The following is a 25,935-nucleotide window of genomic DNA, read 5'->3' as shown; positions in this document are numbered from 1 at the left end:
AGGTAGATGGGCCTGTGTCGAACACCTCCAGGAATACCGACTCATCCGAGAAGGGTTTTTGGGTGGACCACCCCCCCTGTGGCAGAGTATTTCCATAATATCTCCAAAGGAGACGTTGCCGGGGGGTGATTTGGGGGAACCCTCCCCTTCCTCCAAATCGGTATCCACGGTGAGGGACTCTGGGGAGTCCAAGTGCCTCCTTTTGCACAGGAATTTGTGAGGGACCTCCTCGGGGGGACTGTCCGAGGGGGGCTCTCCAACGGATTCATGTTCCTCTAGGGGAACTGGCTGGGGCGTCAACGACACAGGCTGTCCCTGGGGGGACTGGATGATGGAGGACAAACTGAGCTGTGAGGGAGTGGGGGTGGACCCTGAGGAAAGAGTGAGGGGCCTCGATCCTCCAGAGAGAACCCTCTCCACCACGTTGAACACCGAAGGGGAACTGGCCACTCTAAGACATGTGGCTGGGGCCCTCGAATCCGATGAGGAGATCGGTGCCGGAGCCGAAGCGGTCGGACCCGATGGGATGGTGTGCTCCGATCACAAAGGAGCCAAAGACACACTCACCCCCCTGGATCTGACGCCCAGCTCTCGGCTCCAAGAGCTCGGATCCGAAAGCGGATCCAATAAGCTCAAGTGCATGGCCGGTGTCGAGGCAGTAATAACCATCGGCGCTGACCCCCTGGCTCCGGGGCTCCTAGGATCTGAAGACTCCGGAATCTGGTGGTGGATCGGAGAAGGAGCTATCAGGGTGAACAGTGGAGCTGAACTCCTCCCCGGAGGGGGGGGCAGCAACACTCCCATCTGCAGCTGAGTTTGCAAGAATTGACGCATCATCCGGTCCATATCTGCCTCCGAGATGCTGCGAGTAGACCTGGAGGAAGCCGCCGAAGCTGGCCGGGAGGGCCAACGTGATGACAACCTTGAGGCTGGTCGTGTCTCCTCCTCCGGTTCCGGGGAGAAACGTGGCGAACGGAGCTGTGGGGAGGAAGGCTTAGATACTCTCAATGGAGAAGAGACCACTTTAGCGGGAGGGGCCGAGGGGTCCAATTCGGCCTGCCACTTGCGGCTTCTCTCTCTCTCTTTTTCTTTCTCTCTCTCTCTCTCTCCTTTCTCTCTTTTCTATCCTTCTTGGCCTCTCATTCTCCCTGAGACAAGGTGGGAGGGTGAGTCCCAGACAGGGGAAGAGGGCCGGTTGGCTGGGCAGCCGCAGCTATGGCTGTCGCTACAGAGAGGGAAGGTGAAGAAGCTGATTCCGCTGGTAGAAGACTTACCAGATTCAGCTTGTTCCTCCTATCCCGTAAGGTACGGGGGTTGAAGGCTTCACAAATCTGGCAGCCTGAAGAAAGGTGCGGAACCCCCAAGCAAATCACTCACTGAGTGTGACCATCCGCTGGCGACAGCTTATGGCCACACTCAGAGCACTTGGAAAAAGTCACTTTATGACTTTCAGCCATACTGGAGACACACACAGAGACACACACGTGCACCTGAAAGAAGGAAAAAAGGGACCTACTAAGGGATGGACAACTACCAAAGGTGAAGGGGGAGATAAAGGCTAGGGAGAATGAACACCCAAAAAAAGGTACTAAAATACACGCACACAAAAAAAAAAGTAGACTAAAAGAGAAAGTTTGAAGTAAAAAATACTACACTTGCCTTGAGCTCTAAGAATCCCGTGCTTGGCAAAGCCGCGGCAAACGAGATCTGGGGATTGGAAGGAGGTTGCAGTGTAGTATGAGTAAGGGGGCGGAGCTTGGAGCTCGGATCTTTTTGCTTGGTATGCTGCCGGCTCGGATCCGTGTCGGATCCGTAACCTACAGGTTGCTGATCAAATGAAGTCGACTACTTCAGATTCAGGGTTCCATGCTGTTTACTTGACTCGAACACTTGCTTTTGCTGTGTGTGTGCTGCAGTAGCTGTGCATTTCATTTTTCCTGCTTGGAATGTGCAGGAGAGAAGTATATGGTTACTTTTCAGAGCTTATGCTGTCCCGGTTGTGAGTACAGATTCATCACAGAATGTTCCACAGAATGTGTTTAATCCATGATGGTGAGTGTGGCCTTACATGTATCAAGCTGTCTCAGGATGAAACAGCTAGATTACCTTGAGGGCCTGTTTGTAGTGGTTGTAGAGGCAGTCTATTGCAAGTTGATGTGAGGTTTTTCCCAGTGCCCTTATCCCTGGTACCAGCAGAAACTGGCTGGGTTGGTGTTACTCCATTTGGGGTGGATTATAGGTACCTGTCACACAGTCAGGAACATGATAACAACATGAAACATAATGCCTGAACAAGTAGGTGGCCAGTTAGGGACAGCATGAGGAATGTACAGAAGGCAAACATATCTCTTCTTGTCATTAGAGAACAGAGAAGTAATTTTAATGACAATGCAGACGTATGTCTACCATTACACATTTGGTATTTTTAAGTTTATATAGTAGATCTTGGGTATGGTACAGAGGAAGTAATATGAATGCTTACTTTCAGATGAAATGAGCAGTTCATAAATGCCTTCACGTACACACTTAAAAGTTTTTTTTGAGGGGCAGACGTCCGCATTCCTACCATGCAGTGGTCTGTGCCCCTTGTTATTATAATCAGCTCTGAAATTATTATACTTGTGAGACAGAAGATTTTGCGATATATCACCAAGTTTAAAAAACAACAAAATGATCAAACTTTTAAAACTTTCATATAATATCACACTGGTATCCACTGGTAAGCGCTTTCGTTCCTATAAACATACATGGAACTTCACCAAGTTTACTTACTCACACCATTCAGAGCCTGTTGCTTAATTGTACATATATATCCTTGCGAGGACCGAACGGTCGACATGACCGAATTCCGAGCCCAGAAAGAGAGCCAAAGAAAGAAGGTCCAGAAGCTAAGAAGCAGTGAAGACGACAATGCAGAAGACAGAACCCGAGAACTGACAACACAACTAATGGATGCCGACATGATGCCGGCTGTGGTATTGTGTGATGAACGGGGTGGGCGTTAGGGTAAGAGGGGAGGTAAGTGGACGCTAGGGGCTAGGCGTGGGGTCTGTGGGGGTAGGGGTAGGGTAGGTGGAGGGGGTTAGGTTAAGTGAGGGGTAAGTAGGGGAGGGTTAGGAGAGTTAGGGTGGGGGTTAGGTTATAAGGGTTAAGGTTATAGGGTTAGGAGTTATAGGGTGGGTTAAGGGAGGGTTAGTTAGGATAGGTTAAGTGTTTTAGGGTTAGGGTTTAGGGTTAGTAAGTGTCGGTAAGTGCGCGGACCTTAGTTTAGGGGGGTTAGTTTTTGGGCTTGTAAGTGTTTTTTTGTGGTGTTGTGTGTGTGTGTGTGTTGTTTTTGGATGTGGGGATGTTTTGTTTTAATTGTGGTTGTGTGTTGTGTGTATGGGGTGGTTTGGTGTGGTGTGTGTACCGGTTATTTAGATTGTCGGTGTTATGTGGTTTTTTTTTGTTTATGGACTATCGATGTGGTGTCGGTGATGTATCCTTGCACATGTAGCCTACTCCTATAGGAAGAGTAGGAACATTATACACTGTGACTCTAAACTCCCATGGAAAGATGTTACTGAAGGCAAATGCACTGTGACATTTTACCTTCCACATGGTGAATTAGCTTCATGCCATTTTGGGGGTGGTGGTTGCCAGCTGCTTTTCAGTAGGCATGGGGGGTACCTCTCAACTGTCCAGATCCTCGCAGAATGCCCAGATTTTCTTCATATTTTTGGTCTGTTCCTCATAAAATTTGTGTTTTTTTTTTTTTAATTTTTGTGGCAAATCAGTGAGGACTAAATTTGAGTTTCAGGGTTCATATCCTTATGAAAATCCATTGTAATACAAGACTTTTTATTCTAGAAGCTTTCTAAGTTTATAAGAGCAATATTTAAAATTTGTCCCTTCTTTTGGGGCTTTGTCCTCCTATTATTTTTGTTTTTGTCCACATTATTTGCGCTAAGAGGTTGAGAGCTATGTAGGGGAGCAGATTCTCCTTTCAGGTTGATAGAGAAGTATTCACATCAAGTCATCTTGGTATCTTGCATGGGGTGCTGAAAGTGTACTGCTGTACATGTCAGTGCTGTAGTAATGAATCCACATTTATTGGTTGCTTTTTTAACAGTGTAGTGGATTGAAGCCTTTCCAGCTGTGATATGAATAGTTTGTTGTATAAAACTGCACTTGTGTGATCCAGCCTAAGGTTACAGAATTCACTGATCATTTTAGAGCTTGCATTTATCAGGCTTGCACTACGTTACAGTGTTAATTTGTTCTGATACAACCTGGATATAGTCACAAGAACTTACCTTGTATTTACTTTGTTTATTACAGGGTGTGAGACTGTACTGTCGACTACATAGCCTTTTCTCTCCTGTGATAAAGTAAGTGTTTTCATAAACGTTTTAATTTTTGAAGCTTTGTTTTGCTACGTACTGTCTACTTAAGGGTTATTGCCTGGTCCAAGTGTCAGCATTATGGTAGTGTGTTGTGTTTGTTACTTTCAGCAAAGAGTGCAGTTATCAGTGCTTTGTGCTGGAAGAACATTGCAAATCAGCTCAGACGTGTAGCATTTACTGCTTCCTGTGGCGTCACAGGACCTCTGCTTACTACAGCAGGATACTTTAATGCCTTGTGCTGTGTGAAATGCATTCAGCTGTGCAGAATACTAAAAAAGCAGCTGCTGTGTGGGGAAACCCCACCAGCTGTTGTCTGACAGTAAGGCCAGAACAGTATGTTTCTGTGTTGTTTGTATCTTGCAGAATCTCATGTGATGTTATTCAAGATACACTAGTATTCAGAAGGCATTCCGCTGCAGTAGTCTTCTCAACAGTGTGAGAAGCATAGATTAGCATCAGTAAAGACTGTGGTACTCCTACAGTAGTCATAGAACAGATCAAGTGACAGCAGTTCACCACAAGATTTAACAAAGTAGAAAAGGGACAAGCAGAAATGATTGTAGGTCCATGTCACTTCTCAGTGAAAAAATACTGGAACCCCCCATGGCATGTGCGTTTTCACTAGCAGAGCAGTAATGCGAGCAGTAGTGGGGTGATTCAGTAATGTTACCTGTGCTCTGACAGATACATTTCTGAATGGGTGTTGTGTTTTCAAAAACTTATTCACTGCTGCTCATCAGTCCTGCTTTATTTTGTGTCACATAACTTGCTTTTTCAGTTCTGCTTCTGTTCCCTGAAGCTTTAAAAAAAGGTTTGCATCGGTTCCTATTTTGGTGTTCTGATATTTAAACTGCTTGCAAAGAATGAACCTGGAACTGCAATCAGTCTGAAGGAAAATAACAGAATTATGATTTTTGTCAGCTGGAATATAGTAAGAGCATATTTTTCATGTATGTGGTTCTGCTGGATGTCATTGATAAATCTGAGCTAATTACCTTTGCTTAGCACTAATAGCCATGAAATGTTTTCACGAGAAGGCAAGACTGGAGTATTGCCACTTCTAACTACTGCCTGTCAATGAAGGCAGGAAAACATAACCCAGCAGAATGTGGTGGAAGTTAGCTGTTACACATTTCCACTTCTGCATTTTATGCAATAAGAGGATATGGGTTTGGAGAGAATGCAGAGAGGTAAAGGAAGGGTAGATGTGCTATGGTTTTCATGTACTTTATTTGTCTAGGTATTAAGGCTGGGGTGGCTTTTGTTCAGAGAATACGGTGTGCTGGAATGTAGGTGGAGGGTCGTTATGATATCTAAGGCTTCCAGTGTGTGTGTACAGGTGGACGCAAACAGGTAAATTAGGCCAGATAGTTCTGGTATGCACTAAAATCTGTTTATTTTAAGGGAAGAAAAAGAAAAAAAAATCAGAAAATGTGTCCTCTCTCGAGCTAAGCTGTGAAAAGATATTTGTTTAGAAAGAAAGAAAGCATTTGAATTCCAGGCACAGTGTGGGTTCTGTGACTGCAGAGAAAAAGAAAAGTGAAATTCATTGAACTGTGTAGTTTTGTTTTCATTTTACTGTGGAACTGGGACTATGCTGCCAGATAACAGCAGAGTACATCTCAGTACCAGAGGTATTCTGAAGTTAAACATCAGCAGTGAAGCTGTTCCAGTCTCACTTACTTCATCATGGAATCCTTTCTACCCATGAGTGACACTCCTACAGCTTTCTTCCTTGCCTTTCTACCTCTCACATATAAAGACATTGGCTGTACTTTGTGAATGTCTTGAGCCTGACTCAAATCCTTTATTCCCAGACTATTCCAGGCTTAAGGGTTTCATAGAATATTTCAGTCCAGAGACACATGTCCCCTAGCCCTGCCTCCACAATCCTCCACCGCAGCTGCACTAAGTGTATACAGAGTGCCCTTAACTGTGTGTAATAGTTCTTTGATAAGTCTACATTTAGCAGTGGTTTGATAAAATATACTTATAGAAACAGCTTACAGTTCTTCTTTCATTACCAGGGTGTTCTTCCAGCTTGACACTACTTAGAGCCAAATGACTACCCCCCCCCTCACACACGTATGCACACATGCACACGCATGTCAAGAGCGAAAGGGGTCTTCACCAACCTTGCTTTGTTTACCTGTGATGTTAGATGCCCATCGGTCCCTCATATCTTAATAGCATTTTGTGCCATTTAATTTGAACCATTCCCAACATACTGACCAGTGGTGACTACTTCCCATTCTGCCAGAAAGCTGACTTCTTTCTTTTGAGCATGCTGGGGGTGAAGTGACCTGCCTCCAGCTTCACCCAAAACCTGTCCTTAATATGAGTCCTCTGTCTACACACATCTAGACTGTTGTTGGTCAGAGCCCCTTTTAGCCAAAACAATTTTAACAGCAGCCATAGACCATTTCATCCTTCCTCTTTTGCAGCTGGGATCTCTCTCCTATCTCTAGCCTGTGTGCCAGAGATTGCAGCCACTACCTGCTCCTTCATCTTTCCTTTCAGCAGAGTGTTCCATGTGGAACCTGTCAGCAGTCAGAGTTGGGTATCCCCCCAAGCCCAGCCTGAAGACAAAGTGAATCTGCACCATCCCACCCTGTAATCATCCCTGTTGCTATTCAGAGTATCCCGCCTACCCACATGCAGCCTGTAAGGAACAGAAGCCACTTCTACCACATCACATTGCTCTTTGCATTTACTGTATCCTGCCCAGTCACATGTGGTCTGCCAAGAATCAGAACTCTACAGTCACTGGTCAGATTCCCTTGTCTGTGTACAGCCAACCTTCAGAAAGGAGCCACCCCTATTCCATCTACTCCTCCTAGCAGCAGGAGGATCCTGCCTACCATTGTGCGGTTTGTCAGGGATCAGATCCACCACAAGCATGTGGAATACTCTGCCTGCTCACATAAAGTCTTTCAGAAATCAGAGTTTCAGTGAATATCCCCGTCCGATACTGGCAGTAGTCAGATAATACGTCTGTACTCTCTTTCATAGAAGTAGCATTTTGTCCAGCCTATTTGTTTGTCAGGAATCAGTTCCCTCCTCTCCACAGCATTCCAGAAATGATTGCCTATAACTACTCCCCAGACAGTGATCAGTGGTCAGAGTAGTAATGGTACCTTTCAGTGAGTTCATTTGAGCATGACTGTTTCCATAAATGTGTCCAAGATTATTGCACAGTCTGAAGCTGTAGCAGACACCCCAGAATCCCTTTGTAGGGGGTGCGACAATTTGCAGTCCTTACTTAATGTAGTCAGAAGTTATACAGATTTCAAGTAGGCTGTGCATTTTCATGGAAATGATCTTTCAGTTATGAACTACTCAATGAAGTAAAAGAAAATGGAAGAGCCCCCCCCCCATAAGCTCCCTACTTGTTTTGCCATCAGTCCTCAAGTTTTATCATCTGCATAGTTCAGATGCACCATGCTACATCCCTATAGTGTGCTGCACATAATACCTTGCTTTATGAGTAGTATTTCATTGCTTGTAGCATAGAGTTTGGTGCATTAATTTAGACTTCACCACAGAGCTGACCTTTACTGGACCCTTTCTCTTGTGCCACATGGCCTGTTTATACACACACACACACACACACACACACACACACACACACACACACACACACACACACACACACACACTGCTAAGTCATTCACATTGTTATGGACTGCTCTGTAACACTGCACTGGTATCAGACTTAGGTGTATCCCAAATAAAGCCACCCTCAGTCATATCATTGGAATGGCTGACATTTATTATAAGAAATTTTTCCTGAAAGACTTGGCATTTTCTGATATTCTGTCACATGCAGGGTTATATACAGCTGAGTTTATCTGGGTTTGAAACCCTCACTCCAACCCTAAAATAATTTAAAATTCTTTTGATGTGACTCATGTGTGTGTCCATAAATGTAAACATTATTTCTTGATCTTCATTCTACCATTCCGAATGAAACTTCCACTACTGGACTAAGCAGCCACACCAACTTCACAATAGCAGGTCTGTGGGCATTTGCTAGTTTGAATCCTTTCAAGATAATTAATATGTCTAAGCTCAGATATGTAGACAAAAGTGCATATTCAAATACCAGATATTTTGCTTTCTGTCTGCCTTTACTAGATTTTTATTTTTAACTTATTCTACATACTTTAGTTCCTATTATTTCATTATGCATGTCTGCTATATCTGTTTTGCTACTGTGATGTTCCTACGCTGGGGTAGTAAGATTGCTGTAGCTTGTCATCGTCAGTGTTTGCAGAGGTACAAAACTTGTCCCATGCCTTGTTGCAGAGCTGTAGCTGACTCATTTAGCACCCTATGCCAGTCCCAAAAAATTGTGCCCCCATCCTCTTAGCTCTTCAAGTGAAGACCAAAAACAAACAAACAAAAAATACATTTAAAAAAAAAAGCACTTTTGCTGACTGCAGAAAGTTTATTGGGATCCTACAGTACATCAGTCAGTCAGTATCCACATGATCCCCAGCTCCCAGCTCTTCAAATGAAGAGCATAGACAAAAAAAAAACATGTTTGCATTTGGTCTTCCTGTGCAATTGGCTGCCTACAGTCCACAGCCCCCAGCTCTTCAAGTAAAGAGCCAAAAAAAAAAAAAAAAAACACTGAACTCAAGTACCTTTCTGTACTGGCATTTTGGTAAAGAAAAGAGCTCTGAATCATGCCCCCCAACACTTTGCCCTTGGCAATTGCCCCCTTTGTCCCACCTTTGCTGCACTACTGACTTGTTGCTTTAGGCTTCTGTCAAAACCCAATGTAGGCCTGATATTCTGATGATTTTGAAGTATATGGAGCTTGGCTTCTTGTTAATTTCCATTGTTTTGACATGTTCGTCGAAGAAGTGAATTTTATTTATGAGTATGCTTTGAATACCCTGGAAACAGTTTTTGGTTTGTTGGTTGATGTGTTTTTTGGCTGTTTGTCTGAGAGATTCAAGAACAAATTGTACCTGCTTTCAGGAACTTACTGTATTTTGTTGCTTGCAAATTGTTTTCTTTAAGCTGGTCCTACTGAGCAGATTTGCTCTTTAGTGAAGGGTTGGGCAGATACTTAAATTTCAAATCTGTTAGAAAGCCATGAGTTCATTTGAATATGAGTATTAAACATTGCTTGGGTCTCACCCTACCAGTCAAGGAGTTACGTGGGAGTAATGGGGTACAAAGAGATGCTATAGACAACAGATGGGTGAGAACATATGATCAGGGCTTGTTGGATGGCACAATGTCTTTGATTATGCTGACGTTTGGTACACTGCATTTTCAGGCTTCCTCTTGTCCATGTCAGCAGTGACCCAGTCAGAGAAATGAATCAGGCTTCTGCAGGTAATGTAAAAACAAATAATCCCAACAACCAGCTGTAGACACTCCGGCTTTGTTCTTCACACACAATGTTCCAACGACTAAGCGCTTTCGCCAATAGTTAGGTTTCATCAGTGTCGGGACTCTGATGAAGCCTAACTATTGGCGAAAGCGCTTAGTCGTTGGAACATTGTGTGTGAAGAATAAAGCCGAAGTGGACTCTGATGAAACCTAACTATTGGCGAAAGCGCTTAGTCGTTGAAACATTGTGTGTGAAGAATAAAGCTGGAGTGTCTTCAACTGGTTGTTGGGATTATTTGTTTTTATTCCTAGTTTTACCCTTGTTGGGTCACTGTTTGTTTTTTCTGCAGGTAATGTATCTACCATGAGATGAGAATGTAGAACTTACAGGGGTGGGGGTTGGGGCATTGAACTGTTAGAAATATGTTTTGAGATGTCCTCTTTATTCTTTACTTCATTGGCCTTCTTCCCAGTCCCTGCAGCATGTCACATGCTCTGTTCTTATGCATTTTTTGCATGCCTCCAGGCTGCCTGCTTGCCTCAGAAGTGGAGAATGATGGTTAATGAACCTATGAACCTATTAATACGGGGACATCTTTTTCAGTGAATATAAGTCTCTTGAATGCATAACAAATTTTCTAACATGTAACTCACTTACCCTTATGTTAGTTGTGAATCTGTTCTGAGGATTACTGGGTGCCAGATCTTTCTCTGAAGTGCTGTTTAACTTTACAAGATGGTTTGTGGCCAACAACCCGTGAGATACTTTTATTTGGACCCATAACATTAGTTTCATGTGCTGAGTACAACTGTGCCATATGTAGTTTAGTTGTGATTTTAAGTATATGTATTGCCATTTATCTGTTTTTGTTGGGGACATTAAAATAAACTTACTTTAGCTGCCATATCTTGGCTAAACATAGATTGCATTCATCCATCCATTCATGAAAGTGGCAGAAATCCCAGAATATGACTCATAGAGTGTGTTCGAGGGATATTGTGGCTATTTATGACTGACCTCACCACCAAGGGAGTACAGTATCTCTGTGATGTATAATCTGTATTTAATAAAATGCTTGCAGTATTAATTGTGTGCTTATGTTTCCACACACCACATAATTATTAAGTATGATAAACTGTCTGTTAAGGCTGATAATAAAATCTATAGTGTACATAAATGAAAGACCAATCTTAGAAACATGTAGAATTGAATTTTGAACATGCCAATCAAGACTTGATTTTTCAGGAAAATCAGATAATTTTATATGTACAATTGAACAGTGTAGCATTTTTTAACTTATATGTTTAATTATCCAGGGCATTGTCCATTTGTTGGTGTTTTCCCCCAAACCACTGCTTTGTTGATCAGGAAGGTGCTTCAGGGAGGGTCCCATTTTGGTATGTGACTTGAGCAATTGAAGTAACAGCAGCAGCAGCAATGAAGACTTCATGCCAGAACAGCAGGGAGACATGCTATATTACATTAGGAAATTATATTTTATTTTATTGTACATTTGTTAATCAGATTAGTGCACTGCACTGTAGAAAATGTTCAGATCATTTTCAAACATGAATGGGGCTAGTATGAAAACGATGCAATAAAGAATGTAAGCCCTCACCAACTTTAAAAGAAAAGAGACAATTGTTGAAATGTCAGTTTATACATCTGTACCCTCTGAAAAGCAGCACTGTAAGCTTACCTAGGTGTCAGAGGAACAATGGGTAGTCGTGTCACCTTACAGCTAGAGGTGTGTATGAAGTACCTGATTGCTGCATTTAGTTCCCTACAGCTGCCCTTCTCTCCATCCACTTACCTGTTACTCCATGCTCATCTTAAATGTCAGTTACTTTTGACCCTGCCATCCAGTCTGATAGTTCCTTTCACTTGTTTAAAGCTTTTTTCCCTACATAAGTACTTTCTCACATCCAGATTGAACTGAGGATCCTATCGATGGAGGTTATGCAGTTTCCTACTAGTCCTGTCCTTTCTTCCTATTTCTTTCCCTTTATATTTTCCTGTAACCATGTTAAGAATGCTTTTATATCCCCTCTTTCTTATTCTGGATTTTAGAAAGTACATTACTAGCCTTTTGATCCTTTTCTCATGTGCGGTCCCCTGTATACCCTTTTCCAAACCCTTGCCTTACCCAGTGCCCTCCATTCAGAAGCATATCCTCCCTAAATGTCAACAGAACTGGATGCAGTAGTGCAGTGGGGGTCTCACTAGTGCTCAGTACAAGAAGCATCACTTAGTTCATTGCATAACATCATGGCGGCTTTTGCTGTTACACTCTTGCACTGCTCTTGGTAGTACGTGCTTGCGGAGATCACTGTCCTTAGCAGTTTTCCATCCTTTCTGTTTGAGTCATATCCCCTCTGCTGAGTCCCTATTATTTTAGAGAACGCACTGAATTGCAAACGCTGTTTAGTCAAATGTCATTATGCGAAATGGCAAAATCCCGAAAGCACGGTACAACGATTTTTTTTCCTAGGGAAAAAAAAAATCACTGCCATTTTCGGGACTTTGCCATTTCCTCCAGTGTAGTATGATCTCAGAGTTGGTATATTTAAGTAGGGGGGGTGTGGGGGCACAGCCCCCCCCACATCGGGGTGTGTGGGGGGTGAAGCCCCTCAATTTATTTTGTGTTTTTGTTTTATTTATTTTTATGGATCAGCGATTTTAAGAAATCGCTGATCCGTATGTTCGACATTTTGGGTTTTCGGGGATTGTTGATCGATTACATAGCATTCGCAATTCATTGTGTTCGTTTATGTAATATAGACCTTCCTCTGCTTGTACTGCGCCCTGGGATTGTCTGGCAATGTACATCACCATACACTTAACCAGAATCAACCTAAACTTCTTTCTTTTTTACCACACTGATTGCCTTTTTGGCAGCATTTCTTCCAAGTTCTTAGTTCATCATGGCTGTCTAACATTCTGACTTCCACATGGCACTCCAACATGCTGCAAGTATTCCCTCATTACTGGCAGTGCGCTCCTGTTACTACAGCATAAAAATATAACATGCTACCAGTATTATTGCATTACTGACCATCATGCTGCCAGTGTTAACAGTGTGACTGCTGCCTGACTATTGACATGCTATCAGTACTGTAATGTGACTGCTGGACATGCTTCCTGTACTACACATAGTGTGACTATTGCCATGCTATCAGTACTGCAATGTGATTGCTGGACATGCTTCCTGTACTACACATAGTGTGACTATTGACATGCTATCAGTACTGCAGTGGGACTGCTGGACATACCGCTGGACATGCTTCCTGTACTACACATAGTGTGACTATTGACATGCTATCAGTACTGCAGTGGGACTGCTGGACATACTGCCTGACTATTGACATGCTATCAGTACTGCAATGTGATTGCTGGACATGCTTCCTGTACTACACATAGTGTGACTATTGACATGTTATCAGTACTGCAGTATGCCTACTGGACATGCTTCCTGTGCTACACATAGTATGACTATTGACATTCTATCAGTACTGCACTGTGACCACTGGACATGCTTCCTGTACTACACATAGTGTGACTGTTGACATGCTATCGATACTGCAGTGGGACTGCTGGACATACCGCTGGACATACTTCCTGTACTACACATAGTGTGACTATTGACATGCTATCAGTACTGCAATGTGACTGCTGGACATGCTTCCTGTACTACACATAGTGTGACTATTGACATGTTATCAGTACTGTAGTATGACTACTGAACATGCTTCCTGTACTACACATAGTATGACTAATGACATGCTACCAGTACTACAGTATGACTCTTAACTATATGTGTCACTAGTGCAACAGTACCGCTGAACAGCATATGCTGCTATTAATGAGGAATGACTACCCAACATGCCCTGCTGTAACTAAGAGAGTTCATTGTATAGTCGGAGTGCTGCATTTGCTTTATCAGTCTCTGCTGCTATTCTTTTTATTGTATAATTCACTGTTAAAAATGTGATTTTCTGTGCTGTTTAATGCTGTGAATTCCTGCCCTAACAGAAGACTCAGTATAATGGATTAATCATTAGTTGTCTCCTTTCCGGTCACTACATGCCGAGTGTGACATTACACTGTGGCTGTCAGCAGTAGATCCTATCCTAATGAGTGTTTCTAGTCAAGCACATTGTTCTGTGCCTTAAACAGTGCTGAGAAATGTATGCTTGTAATGTTGAAGCACTTGCGTATCCAATTTACAAAGGTAAGAACACATATATGGTCTTATCCAAAAAAACTGTAAAACATATTAGTGTTTACAAATAGATGCAAAACACATTCTAATTATTTTGCTTATTTTAATGTAATAAGTTGCCGGTCTTCACTTGCCTACCTGAGTGAGCCTGACATGTGGATCTGTAGAAGTTTGGTCTGGTGACAAATTAGGTACTTTATAACACTGTAAGCAAAGACAGGAGAATCAGGCTCTGATGAGCTGACATTTCTGACAGAGCTGCATGGCAGATAGTCTGTTTATGGAGCACGGCATTGTGATAATAAGCTTTTCTCGCCAATGATTTCAGTAGCATGCTTGTCATTCTGTTGTCAAACTGTGAACTTGGAAGAAGATATGTATAGTCAGTAACAAGAAGAAACTGCACTTTATTAAAGAAACATCAATTTACATATGAATTAAATGCCTCCCTTTTTGTTTTTCGATGTAGAAAACTTTGCAAGTTAAGGTTGCTCATGTGATTCATTGAGTGGCATCCTCAGACATCTCCCTCACACCACATCCACAATTCTGTATGCCACATTAACCAGCTTAACCCTCTGGCTAGACTCACCAGCACCCAGCCAATATTGGTAAATGAGATATGTAAAGGATTCAGGGCTTAAGATTACAGCCCCCCAGTACATGCTGACATGATGCATGCAGCAATCTGTAATCTATGGTTACAGATCTGCCGGGGACATAGAGCAGGACCATGCCAGATCCCCTCCCCCATCAACCTGACTGGAGCTGACCCCAGCTCAGTCTTTACCCCCAGAGTTAACAACTCTGCCCCATTTGCATGGCATCACAGTGCCCCCCCCCCCCCAGAAGACAGATGAAGACAGATGAGCAGCCAGGGCCATGCCATTCATTATCTTCCATATCTGCCCCATCAGAACCTCAGACGTGACTCGAACTTGGAATCATCGGGGTCCTGTTTGGTCTTTAGATGTAACTTTTAATCATTCCCAGTATAGGGTCTGATCTGGGGTGTATTACATATGGGAAAATGTAATCTGAATTCTCATTAAAAGACACCATGCAGTAGTCTTATGTTCAACATGATCATTAGTTATTCATTTTTTTATTAATCAGTTTCCTGAAATTAGTCTGTTTCCTTGTTTTGCTCTGAAAGTAAAAAAAATAAATTAGATTCTGACATTTCAGGTTTTCACTCTCACACCACATACTTTTTTTGCCATACTAAAGCATTGGTGGCTAGCATTAATGCTGGAGATGTGCTGTTTAAATCATAGTGACACATTGGTGACTAGCATTAATGCTGGAGATGTGCTGTTTAAATCATAGTAAAACATTGGTGACTTGCATTAATGCTGGAGATATGCTATTTAAATCATAGTGAAGCATTGATAACTAGCTTTAATGCTGGACATGTGCTATTTAAACCATAGTGAAGCATTGATCACTAGCATTAATGCTGGACATGTGCTGTTTAAATCATAGTGAAACATTGGTGACTAGCATTAATGTTGGAGATTTGCTATTTAAATCATAGTGAAGTATTAGTGATTACCATTAAATATGCTGGCGCTGTGCTATTTAAAATCAGTGAAGCGTTGGTGACTAGCATTAATGCTGAAGATATGCTATTTAAATCATAGTTAATCATTGGTGACTAGCTAAGATCCTAGGCCTTAAACATTTGTCCTGTATGGACAGACTCAAAAAACTCCAACAATTCTCTGTCTCATATCGCCTACTTAGAGGCGATCTCTACTTGACTTACAAAGCCATGTCTGACCCATCTCTGTTGGAAATGCTACATCTAAAGAAATCCCAATCCCTCTGCACCTCAACCTCATTACAGCAATCAACAGAACATGCTGGAGGGACAGGTTCATAACCCAGAGACTGCCCATGCTATGGAATAGACTTCCCATACATGTCAAGCAGAGCACCTCACTGGCCCTCTTCAAGAGAAATTTTGATGAGTGGATGAGAAATAGAAAATTCACCCCAGGGATCACTCCAGTGGCTCTATGCGACACAGGCACTGGGAACTAAGGTCAGGTGGCACGATGCCAGGGTAATCCTATGGGCTAGACTTGTAAAGGCTCCAGGGCCATTAGACTAGTACACACCTATAAACCTATGAACCTAGCATTAATGCTGGAGATGTGCTGTTTAAATCATAGTGAAGCACTGGTTACTAGCATTAATGCTGGAGATGTGCTATTTAAATCATAGTGAAGCATTGATCACTAGCATTAATGCTAGAGATGTGCTATTTAAATCATAGTGAAGCATTAGCCACTAGCATTAATGCTGGAGATGTGTTATTTAAGTCCATGTACCATTGGTCACTAGCATTAATGCTGGAGATGTGCTATTTCAATCATAGTGAAGCACTGGTTACTAGGGTTAATGCTGGAGATGTGCTATAGTGAAGCATTGTTCACTAGCATTAATGCTGGAGATGTGCAATTTAAATCATAGTGAAGCACTGGTTACTAGGGTTAATGCTGGAGATGTGCTATAGTGAAGCATTGGTCACTAGCATTAATGCTGGAGATGTGCTATTTAAAATCATAGTGAAGCATTGGTGACTAGCATTATTGCTGGAGATGTGCTTTTTAAATAAAAGTGAAGCACAAGTTACTAGGGTTAATGCTGGAGATGTGCTATTTAAATCATAGTGAAGCACTGGGCACTAGCATTAATGCTGGAGATGTGCTATTTAAATCATAGTGAAGCACTGGTTACTAGTGTTAATGCTGGAGATGTGCTATTTAAATTATAGTGAAGCATTGGTCACTAGCATTAATGCTAGAGATGTGCTATTTAAATTATAGTGAAGCATTAGCCACTAGCATTAATGCTGGAGATGTGTTATTTAAGTCCATGTACCACTGGTCACTAGCATTAATGCTGGAGATGTGCTATTTAAATCACAGTGAAGCACTGGTTACTAGGGTTAATGCTGGAGATGTGCTATAGTGAAGCATTGTTCACTAGCATTAATGCTGGAGATGTGCAATTTAAATCATAGTGAAACACTGGTTACTAGGGTTAATGCTGGAGATGTGCAATAGTGAAGCATTGGTCACTAGCATTAATGCTGGAGATGTGCTATTTAAAGTCATAGTGAAGCATTGGTGACTAGCATTATTGCTGGAGATGTGCTTTTTAAATAAAAGTGAAGCACAAGTTACTAGGGTTAATGATGGAGATGTGCTATTTAAGTCATAGTGAAGCACTGGGCACTAGCATTAATGCTGGAGATGTCCTCTTAAATCATAATGAAGCATTGGTGAGTAGCATTAATGCTGGAGATATGCTATTTAAATCATAGTGGAGCATGTGTGATTACCATTAAATATGCTGGTGCTGTGCTATTTAAAATCAGTGAAACATTGGTGACTAGCATTAATACTGGAGATGTGCTGTTTAAATCATAGTGAAGCATTGGTGACTAGCATTAATGCTGGAGATGTGTTATTTAAATCATAGTGAAGCATTGGTCACTAGCATTAATGCTGTAGATGTGCTATTTAAATCATAGTGAAGCATTGGTCAGTAGCATTAATGCTGGAGATGTGCTATTTAAATCATAGTGAAGCATTGGTCACTAGCATTAATGCTGGAGATGTGTTATTTAAATCATAGTGAAGCATTGGTCACTAGCATTAATGCTGCAGATGTGTTATTTAAATCAGTGTAGCACTGGTCACTAGCATTAATGCTGGAGATGTGCTACTTAAATCATAGTGAAGCACTGGTCAGTAGCATTAACGCTGGAGATGTCCTATTTAAGTCATAGTGAAGCATCGGTCACTAGCATTAATGCTGGAGATGTGCTATTTAAATCGTAGTGAAGCATCAGTCACTACCATTAATGCTGGAGATGTGCCATTTAAATCTTAATGAAGCATCGGTCACTAGCATTAATGCTGGAGATGTGCTGTTTAAATCTTAATGAAGCTTCAGTCACTAGCTTAATGCTGGAGATGTGCTATTTAAATCTAAGCAGAGTATCAGTACTGTTACCCCAGCAAAGGAAGTTTTAAAAACTAGTCACATTAATGGCTTCAAGGCACTAACTAGAAATTAAGTATGATAATATTTCAAAAATGTTTTACAAAGTTATGCTTCTCTGCTTTTTTCCATTTGTATTTTATGCTGAAAGTAGACATTTTTTTTTTTTTTCTTTAAAGAGAGGTCTTCTAAGGCTTTGCACATGTAGTGTAGAACCACATGGCAGTCTAATAACTTTATTTATGAAATTATAATAATTTATAACCATAGTGTTGTTTCCCTGAAATAATTTACTTTTACAGCTTAGAAATTCACTTCATGTAGGTAACTTCAGACATAGCACAGAAGAGCAAACGTCCTACAAGAATACTCCATTTTGTACATGCCATTAGCTGTTTTATGATTGTCGTTAGTGCTAGTTAGCTAATATTTTTGATTCGTACCATTCTTTAAATTATACTTGCTATTCATAGAGTTTAGCCTTTATTGTTGTATAACATACAATAGAAAAACATGCAGTTTTGAAAAGAAAAATGTCTGATTAACATTGCTGAACTGAATAAATAAAATATACTTGTCAGCTGTGTTAGTTCAAGGTCCTGGGCAATGACAAGTCACCAGGTCAGTCTCATTTCTAAACTATTGTCCAGCCACCAGAGGGAACAATGTGCATTGGTTGGTCTGTTCCTCTCTTGTCAGTGGCTTACAAAGAGTATCCAGTATAATATAAAACGCAAATGAGAACAAAATATGGAGGACAACTTCCGTCTGCTTGTGGAAATTTCAGAAGTTCCATTAATCAGTGTGGGGAGGGTAATTGATCCATACTTTTTGAGGATCTGTCATTACTATAGGTGCTGCACAGCAACCTAGCTGTCCTGTTTGGCATCTGCACCGTCAGGTAGTTTCATTACAGAATGAGTACCTAGCTGTTTATTCAAATGGCATCAGAAAGTTGGACTTTCTAGAGAAAGCCATTTTAAGGCATACCTTCCAGATCTCTGTCCAGGTTACAGCAATGCTGATATTCTAAACTGAATGTTGCCTAAACCAAGCAGCTGAAACTGTAGTCGCCATAGCCAAATGGTCTTGAGCAGCCCTGATAACAGCACTGTTTTGTACTCTACAGTGAACTTAACTTGTCTGCTTTTGGGAAATGACAGAAACAGTTGTTTAGTTACAGATATCAGATCTAGTCAAGAAAATGTCTCCCAGATTTAGTTTGCAAATGTAAGTGTGAACCCAGAAATCTCTTGGTAGAAGCCTTGGAATAGTTTACAAAAGCTATTATGTCTTTATGGGATTCTGAAAAAAGGTTCTTTAGACTAAAATCCTTTTTTTTTTCAATAATAAATCTTTATTATTTTATCAATTTTTTTTATACAGCAAAGAAAAAAAAAGATACAAATAATACCCAAATTAAACCAGTAACACCCATACTACAAACTATGTACACTATTTACATAAATGCTTCCATCCATTAAACAACATCAATGAAGAAAAGAAAGGAGCATGTCATAACAAAAGTCAAAAGATCTACTATCATTAAAATGAATTGTTCTTACCAACTTTCAAACTAAGTATGCATGTCCTGGGGTTGAACTGAGTTCGGTACATTAAGCTAATATAATGTTGAAAATTTGTTCCCACACCTTTGGGTTATTAATATTCCTTTTATTATCCTTAATTAAAAGTTTGCGTGCTAAAATATGTTTCATGGCTAAACCTTTAAAGTTTTCCCATGAAGTTTGGAATGGAGTCAACCAATTTGTAGCTATATAAAGTTTCATTAGTAAGAAAATATTCATAAGTATAATCATTTGGGTTCTATCCAAATTATTAGGAGGGATATGTAAAATCATGAACTCCCAAGAAAGTGTAGACTGTTGATAACCCATCTTTTGTAGTTGAATTTTTAAGGAGTTCCAAAGCTTGTATATACATTTACAGCCTCAGAACATGTGCAAGAGGTCCGCCGTTTGATCTTTACAGTATGGACATTTGGGCGAGTTTTTCGAGTTAAATTTATGCAAGCTAAGGCGTGTATAGTAGGCATTATTAAATATCATCAATTGTGTAAATATTAATTTTTGGAGAGAAACTAATTTTATTGTTAAGTTAATTGCCTTTAGTATTTTATTATCTTCTATCAATGGTATTTTATCTTTCCAATATTTTGACAAGAGTATTTGATTTTGGTATTTCAACTCTTTTATCATTTCACTTGTAGAGGTAATACATTTGGTATCTTGTCTAAGAGTTAACTATAAGTTTGAACAGTTAGTTAACGTTTCCTCATCAATTTTAAAATCTTTAAAGTAATTTATAGAGAGATCCTTTAATTGTCTCAAAATTGTTAAGTAAGATTTAGGAAGATTCATCCCTTGCAACATATCATGAACTGAATGATTAAGATATGGATATATCTCAAGTAAAGTTAGATTAATTATAAGTGGATATTTTTTAAGATCTATTAATTGATTATTAATTTTCAAATTTGGGTTCTTATGAAAGGGTTGAAAGATCATCATATGTTGCAAGAGATTTAATGATTGGAAAAGATTTTGTATTAGACTTATATATACTCTAATATGCTCCATTAAAGAAAATAATTTAAAAGTATCTTTACTTAAAAAGGGTAAAGCTTTCGGGTTAATATTCAAATTTACAACATGTTTATGATTCATAACTACCCATTTGGGTGACCATTTATTACTAGAAATCTCATAGTAAGCTATTCTTAAGATTCTATTAGAATGTATTATTAAGTAATAAATTTCAAAATTAGGTAGATCTAGGCCTCCCTTATTTTTCAGAGTCATCAATTTGTCATATGATATTCTAGTCTTCTTAGGTTCCCATATAAATTTAGCTGATTCCCTGTGAATTTGTTTGAAAAATTTCCTGGGGATCAAGACTTGAGTGGCTCTAAAAATGTACAAAATTCTGGGTAGCACATTCATTTTAATTATTGAAACTTTTGCCATTGTTGGTAATTTCAGATTATTCCATCTTCTTAAGTCGGACAATATATGATCCCAAAGAAACTTAACATTATTCACATAGAAATCTCTGTTATCTGTAGAAAAGATAACACCCAAGTACTTTATCTTGTTCTCTGATTTAACTTGTCCTACCAATGGTAAAAGAGAAAAAGGTTTCGGTGTTTTCAAAGGAAATAAGTTCGTTTTTTTAAGGTTTATTTTGTAGTTGGATACTTCAGCAAAATCTTCCACTGCTTTTAGTATTTTTTTAGTATCTGAAATTGGAGTCGTACAATAGATATTGAGGTCATCAGCAAAGGCAGTCATAGATATTTTAGTGCCATAAATTATTGGGGCATTATGATATATATTTTGCTTAATATGTAAAAATAATGGTTCTAAATTTAGACTAAAATCCTGAAATTTAGAAACCTTCTAGCAGACGTAATGCCTACCAGGACAGGAATTTCTTCACAAGAAGCCATAGGTTCAAAGGACAATACATATAATCTTCCTAAGATTGTGCAGATTTTCAGAAAGGTGCAGTGTAGCAAGTTTAGTGCAAGGTTTAATGTGATGCAGACATCTCAGGAAAGTTTTGGATGTATCCAAATTTCTGAGTAGTGTCATGAAAACAAGCCTTGCTAAAAGATTGAACTTGCAACCCTGTATTAGGCAGGTAAAATAAATACTCAAAAAAACAGATTTAGGCTCACAAGAAAATGACAGTGCAGTTTGGCTCTTGTCCAGATAGCAGTGCATTTTCATTTATAAAAACTGGTATCCCTGATAGGCAGCATCCTTCTAGTGAATGATTTTATAAAGCTGCTCAGAAACCCCAAATTCATCTGTGTGTGTGTGTGTGTGTGTGTGTGTGGGTGGGTTCACTATGTAATCCTGAAATACTGAGATCCCGAATTTCAGTATTTCAAAATTACATAGCCAAAAACACTAAATCCCGAAACACCATAGCCACGAAATTTAAAATGCCCAACGTATACTGCACATACAGCACACACACACATACACATACACACAACTTCCCCCCACAATCAAACATGTAATCCTACACTACAGATAAGCAGGGGTGAAAGTACCCCTGCACCCCCAATGTGGGGGACTGTGCCCCCACACCCCCCTACTTAAATATACTAACTCCGAGAACGCAAAAACAAACACACAAAGGAAACTCACACCCACACATTTTACAGTCTCACACACACACACACACACACACACACACACACACACACACACACACACACACACACACACACACACACACACACACACACACACACACATATCACACTCACAACACACACTGTCACACACTAAAGCCCCTAACCAACACACTTACACATACATACTTACCTAAACTTCCACCCATCCATTCACACACCGCACCACCAGAAGCGCTAATTCAACATCTCCAAGCTTCGGGATTTTGAATTTCGTGCTTCTGCGGTCTCATGATTTTGGGATTCGGGTATATAATTTCGAAATACTGAAATTCGGGATTTCAGTATTTCGAAATTATATAGTGGACATATATATATATATAATATATACATATCTAGATACTTAGAGAGAGAGACAGATAGATATTTTAGTGATTTGTTAACTGGGTAGGTGCACAGGTACAAACCTCTTTCATCCACAACCTAAACCAGTACCACAGTTTGTTACAACAGTATTGCACATTGTATTTGAGGCACATATGAATATAAAAAATTCCCAACAGTGTGCACATGAATATTGAGGCATAAATGTAAAAGCAGCAGAGTGCCAAGAGACATTAATTGCAAAAAACTGAATACTGGGTGGATTGATGGTTACATTATTAGTGAAAACAGAGAAGAGAAAGAATAGGGTCAAGCACTGACCATTGAGGGACTTATGATTTGAGTATCTCAGTGGATTATGTAGGATGTGACTACCTTTGTTATCTGAAAACTGCAGTCTCAAACATAAAGGTTAAACACTTCTACCACCCCCTCTGTAAAGCCCATCTGTTTTAATTTGCTAAAGACTAAATTGTAGTTAACAGTCTGAAAAGCACATTTCATGTCAATAAAGATAGACTCTGAGAGAAGTCCCTCTTCCTTACTATTGAATATAGAGTTAATGAAAATGTGCAAGGTAGAAAGATTGTCAAGCCCCTTTCTGAAGCTATGTTATTTGTGTGATAACAACCCGCATCTGTTATTGTGTTCAGTCAATTGCTGTGAATGCTTATTTATAGAAGTTTGGCCAGAGAGCTGAAGGTGGTGATTAGGTGACAGTCCTCAGGTGCACGGGCTGAAGGAACTTTCGGAAGAGGTGCTATGTGTGCAGGTTAAAAGGAAGGAGAAAGTGTATGTTTGTGTAATGGGTGTATAATATATATGTAACTGTCTATTAGAGGTGCATCCAGTTTTTCAATCTGTTTTGGCCCTCCATTACCTCCTCCTTCCACTGCTGATTTTCACTCTTGTCCAATTAACCCATGACACTACTGTCTCCTTCTTTGACTTTAGCTGGATCAAGCCAACACATTTTGGGGTCAGGATAGTAGCAGTAAGAGCCATTTTCTAGATGAAACCACATCCTGGCAACCTTAACACTGTTGACCTGAAGGTTCTGGTACAGCACAGGGATCATGTTGTCAGGGGTGAGCAGATTAGAATTTCTGCGCTGTATCATCCCCAGATTTGGGTATGTCAGTCTTGAACCAAAGAAGAGAATGGTCAACTGAAGTCACAGGTCCTGCCACCAAGTCTCTGGCCTTGATCCCTGCATAAAGATCAGTTATAGTATATGAGCATGTTAGTGGGCAGCAAAGGTAACCACCTGAACAAACCCAAATCCCTGTACTTGACAGAGGAGGGGCTCTTTTAATAAGTTTTCCAGCTTTTCATTGAACCTAATATTGATGCCACCAAGAATCTACCATTTGAGTCAGGACCAGCCTTTGGTTAACTGGTGCCTTAGGCAAAAGGACTCCACAGAACCCCCCCCCCGACACCACCCGATGCCCCCATCCTGGATCTAGCTACACCATAAAGATTACTGGAAAAGCTCCCCTGCAAGAGTGGTGCCCTAGGCAGCCGCCTAGTTAGCCTATGCCTAAGGCCGGCTATGATCTGACCACTGTCAGCATAGAGAACAGGAAGAGGTAGAAAAGACTCAGTGAACTGTGAAAACATCCACACATTACTGTGTGAGCAGTAGAGGAAGAGGTGCCCACAGTTTTTACCTGCACCCATGGCATATTCAAATGTGCTTGTAACTCCAGTGCACAGCTTCATCAGGTCCAAGATTGTGTGATAAAAATTAACAGCCCTTTTACTGCTCTTGTTCTGTCTGTGGTACTGTTTAATGGAAAATCCTGGGAGTGTAAATGCCTCTAAAACCAAGCCTTAGTTACTGTCTAGCAAGGTTTCCATTGTAAGTCAGCTGTATACAGAGTGTAGTGCCATTGGAATACATGACTATAGCTGAGGCTACAGGAGCATAGCTCCAATTACACACACACGCGTACATACACACACACACACACACACACACACACACACACACACACACACACACACACACACACACACCATACTAGTCAGGTGTCCAGATTTTTGCCTCATATTTTCAGTCTGTTCCTCATAAAGTTTGTGGTTTTCTTACAAATCATTGTTTGAAGTCACTAAATAATGATGCACATTTGAGTTTCAGACTTCATATCCTTCACAAAATGCATGCTAACACAAAATCTCTTAGTCTAGCAACATTATAAGTTTACAAAAGCAATATTTAAAATTTGTACCTGTTTTTGGGCCTTTGTCCCCCCATTATTTTTGGCTTTGTCCAGATTTCTTCTGCTATGAGGTTAGAGGTATTGTGCGTGCGTGTGCACACACACACACACACACACACACACACACACACACACACACACACACACACGCACACACACACACACACACACACACACACACACACACAGCCATGAGGTATAAGCAAGGTAGTTCATGAGCCTTATATTGTTTGTTATGAATTAAAAAATACTGTTGATAAATTACCTCTACAAAACATTTCAACATTTTACAGTAAGCATACCTTCATAATTAAATATGTTTCTAAAAAAGCAGGAGATAATCTGTCTTATCGTGAAATGTTGAGCTTTCGTGTTATAAAAAGAATTCGGTAGTTCCAGCATTTTGCATGTTTAATGTAAAGGAAACAAGAACCAGAAGTAAAACTCTGCTGATTCTATATCACCGCAAAACTGAGGTAATAAATCATGGAACCATTTTATAGTGCATTATATTTAGCATAAAACCACTGTGCATTGGAGATTTGAGTTCAAAGTGATTTTAATCACATCTGCTTCAGAAAAGGAAGTTGTTTGAAAGACAGCCAGGCTTTATTGCACTAGTTTTTTGTTAAAACTGGAATTGCTTTAAACTACTTTATATGGCTAATTACTAGCTCTCAGAAACCAATGATTTCTTTGCATTTGCCATTTGAATTTATTTTTTTGTCACAGAAAGCGTCACAGATTTGGAGGCATTTCTTAAGCACATGCAACACTTGTACAAGCACTACTGCAGTGCTAATAGAGTACACCTTTTAGACAGTATGTGTTGTTTGGCTCTGTTCACAGAGGAGTGCATAACTGCTTTTTACTAGTGCACACAAGTTTGTGATTGTTTTTCAGTGCCCAGAATGTCATCCTACCGAGAAAGGCACATCCGTTTTCTTCTGCATGTAGTTTTCAGGTTTCAAGAAAGGTGTACGTAGAGGTGCTTATCATACGCATGAGTGCTTCAGTATGATTATCTACTCAGAGGAATTTTTGTCTTTTTTCTGCAGCTTTTCAGAAATTCTCAGAATGGAGCCTGACTCCTCCTCTGTCACAAAACATCAAACCAACACTTAGCTAAAAGAATAACAGCCTATGCCATTTTCTGTTCTCTTTTGCTGCAAGAAGTGTTGGTTGTC

The 25,935-nt window shown here is 40.4% G+C and overlaps 1 protein-coding gene across 1 annotated transcript in view; it reads left to right on the top strand.

Moving 5' to 3' along the window:
• PREX1 (phosphatidylinositol-3,4,5-trisphosphate dependent Rac exchange factor 1) overlaps nucleotides 1-25,935 on the top strand; it is a 2,105,011-nt gene that overhangs the window by 1,457,554 nt on the left and 621,522 nt on the right. Inside the window, exon 13 of the mRNA XM_044089931.1 lies at nucleotides 4,321-4,370. Coding sequence (XP_043945866.1) covers nucleotides 4,321-4,370 — 50 coding nt within the window. The remainder of the gene's footprint in view (nucleotides 1-4,320; nucleotides 4,371-25,935) is intronic.

The sequence above is a fragment of the Protopterus annectens genome, chromosome 12.part0, assembly GCF_019279795.1.
Source record: "Protopterus annectens isolate FY-2018-M chromosome 12.part0, PAN1.0, whole genome shotgun sequence".
Lineage (NCBI taxonomy): Eukaryota > Metazoa > Chordata > Ceratodontiformes > Protopteridae > Protopterus > Protopterus annectens.
Note: the sequence above shows the minus strand (reverse complement) of the source record. Positions and strands in the feature narration are given on the sequence as shown.